Raw genomic sequence first — 2,821 nt, 5'->3', positions numbered from 1 at the left:
AGAAAGAAACCCAAAATTTAAAAGAAGGAAAAAACAAAAGCCAAAAAACAAAGAAAACAGGAAAAAAACAAAGAAAAAAAATAGAAGACAAAAAAACCCAGATTAGATAGGTCGAGCACAGTGACTGGGCGAGGCGCGAGCAAAGCTATCACGCGTCGCAGCTAATGGGCCAGGCCTTGGTCGTCCTTCCGTAGGCAATTCCTATTAGGATGGATACATGCAAGACATAAGATTGGCGACCGGTCGACAACAGAACTCCCGGACCCAATCGATAGTCTTGGGCTTGTAGCTGCCTAGTCCATTAAGCCCGTTATTTGGCCAATCTGGGGAGCATATGGAGCGGAAGCCCTATTTAGCGCCACAGGTGTTGGTTACAGGTAAAATTTGCTAACCGGCGTCTGCAGCACTTCCCAATGGACCGACCAATTTAGAGATCCTTCATGAACTTTATTTAGCCCGTGAACTGTTTTAGCCCATGAACGTTTTTTGAAATCGGTGAACTTTTTGAAAATTGAAGATTTTTTTTGGAAATTCATGAACATTTCTGAAAATCGATGAACATAATTTAAAATTCATGCATTTTTTTTTCAAAATGAGTGAACTGTTTTTAAAAATTGATGAACTTTTTTCAAAACTGAAGATTTGTTTTCGAATTCTGTGAACTTTTTTTGAAAATCCATGAACATATCTCAAAAATAAATGAACTTTTTTTCATGATAATTGTATTTTTTTTTGCAAATATGAACTTTTGAAAAATCTGTACACTTTTTAAATATTTTTAATGGCCAATCCATTTTTACATGGGCCGGCCTATGAGGAGGTGAAGGCGCCGAATAGGAGCACCCCATATTGAGTGCAGCTCTCCCTCCTCGTTTGGCCATCTTTGGGATCTACTCCATATGGAGTACAAAGCACTAGTTCCCTGTTTTTGTACCACGACCCGTCTCAGATCCGAGAGCGAGGCTGTTCGGGCCAGCTCTGCTCGTGGATTCAACGAAGCTGATAGTTGAGCAGTTGCCGGACAGGCCCTTAGTATTTCTGATCCTCAAAAGAAAATCCTATTCAGATTTATTATTCGGCAATAGAATTCGGAAATGTTTTCTTTATAGCGAAATTCAGAAATGTTGTTAGGCCGTAGGAGCAATTAGGGCCATGCCCAAACGCCACCCAGGCCTCCCTCCCCACACGTCTCCCTTCCACAGGCCACAGCCACCGATGGCCCATGCCGGATCGCCCGTCACGTTCTCCTCACGGCACGGCCCAACCAACCCTCGCGTCTCGCCCCGCTTCCACCTCTCCGCGCACCGCCGCCGCCGCACTCCCACGCACGCTGCCGCGGCGGCCACCTCCCGCACGCCGTCGCTCTCGCTTTCGCGCCCCCACCGCACGACGGCCGCGCACCCGACCTGATCCCCTGCGCCGCTCGCGAGCCGCCATCCAGCAGAGATGCCGGCCCTGAGGCCGCCGCCGCCGCGCCTCATGCTCGACGCCGTCTCCTGCATGCGGAACGCGCAGACGGTGCTGCGGGACATCAACGTCAGCGTGCACGACGGCACGGCGCTCGTCCTCACGGGCGCTAACGGATCCGGCAAGACCACCTTCCTGCGGATGCTCGCCGGCTTCTCGCGCCCCTCGGCCGGCGAGATCCTCTGGAACGGCCACGACGTCACCTCCCCGGGGGTCTTCCAGCAGTACAAGCTGCAGCTCAACTGGATGTCCCTCAAGGACGCCGTCAAGGAGAAGCTCACCGTGCTGGAGAACGTCCAGTGGTTCGAGCTCCTCGAGGGCAAGCACGGCCGGTCCGCCCCCGCCATCGAGCTCATGGGCCTCGGCAGGCTCATGAACGACAAGGCCAGGATGCTCTCCATGGGGCAGAGGAAGCGCCTGCAGCTCGCCAGGCTGCTCGCCATCGACCGCCCCATCTGGCTCCTCGACGAGCCCTCCGTCGCGCTCGACTCCGAGGGGGTCAAGCTGCTCGAGTACATCATAGCCGAGCACCGCAAGAAGGGTGGGATCGTCATCGTCGCCACGCATTTGCCGATTGAGATCGAGGATTCGATGAACCTCCGGCTTCCGCAGCGGTTCCCCCGGAGGAAAACTCTGGTTGATCTTGTGCGTTGATGGATGAGAGCTCAGGAATGTAGCTGTATCTTTCTGATTCATCTCCAGCCATACAAATTTTGTGTTGGAGCAACTTCTGATGGTGCAAATTTGTGACACTTTCTTCTGGAAAATAAGAACATATTTGCCATGTCAATATATATGCTGGTGCCTGCTTTGCCCACATACTGCATTTTGGAGATTTGTGGTCATGCTTTTGACTTCGATTTGTTTGCCCACTCATGCCGCCATTGCCCCCTGGTAGTTGAATCTTCTGTTCTTATTCAGTGTCTAGCAGTTTTAGTCATGAGATGCAGTGTATTGATCTGAAGCTTCGATTGGCGGAAAGCTGGCCAGATTTGGACATCTTTTTACAAGGTAATAGATTACTGGCTTATGAATTAGAAATGTACTGTATACGACCAAAATTTATCGTTCCACTATCTCGTATATCCAGTATGATTGACTTCTGTCCTGCATTTTTGTTAGTGATGTTTACCCTGGTTTATGATGTTAGAGCACATCTTTGTCTAGCTATTGCTATGATCTTTGAGTGTTCTTTCTGTGCACTTTTAACATGATGTATTCCAGTAGCCTTTGTCTAGCTATTGTTATAATCCTTGAGTGGTTTTTTATGTGGCTCTGGCTTCCACAGAGGTTCCCTTGGAGGAAAACTTTGGTTCATCTTGTGCGTTGATGAGGGCCCAGGAATATGTAGCTG

The 2,821-nt window shown here is 49.7% G+C and overlaps 1 protein-coding gene across 1 annotated transcript; it reads left to right on the top strand.

Annotated features, from left to right (window-relative positions):
• Positions 1 to 1,288: 1,288 nt before the first annotated feature.
• On the top strand, positions 1,289 to 2,284 carry LOC123430887 (ABC transporter I family member 1). Its single transcript, XM_045114718.1, has one exon. It carries the CDS (start codon positions 1,447 to 1,449, stop codon positions 2,119 to 2,121), a length of 675 nt encoding a protein of 224 aa, XP_044970653.1. The 5' UTR covers positions 1,289 to 1,446; the 3' UTR covers positions 2,122 to 2,284.
• Positions 2,285 to 2,821: the final 537 nt, after the last annotated feature.

The sequence above is a fragment of the Hordeum vulgare genome, chromosome 2H (assembly GCF_904849725.1).
Source record: "Hordeum vulgare subsp. vulgare chromosome 2H, MorexV3_pseudomolecules_assembly, whole genome shotgun sequence".
Classification (NCBI taxonomy): domain Eukaryota; kingdom Viridiplantae; phylum Streptophyta; class Magnoliopsida; order Poales; family Poaceae; genus Hordeum; species Hordeum vulgare.
Note: the sequence above shows the minus strand (reverse complement) of the source record. Positions and strands in the feature narration are given on the sequence as shown.

Excerpts from the sequence above, each read along its gene's own strand:
- LOC123430887 (XM_045114718.1), top strand. The coding sequence starts at position 1,447 with ATGCCGGCCCTGAGGCCGCCGCCGCCGCGCCTCATGCTCGACGCCGTC.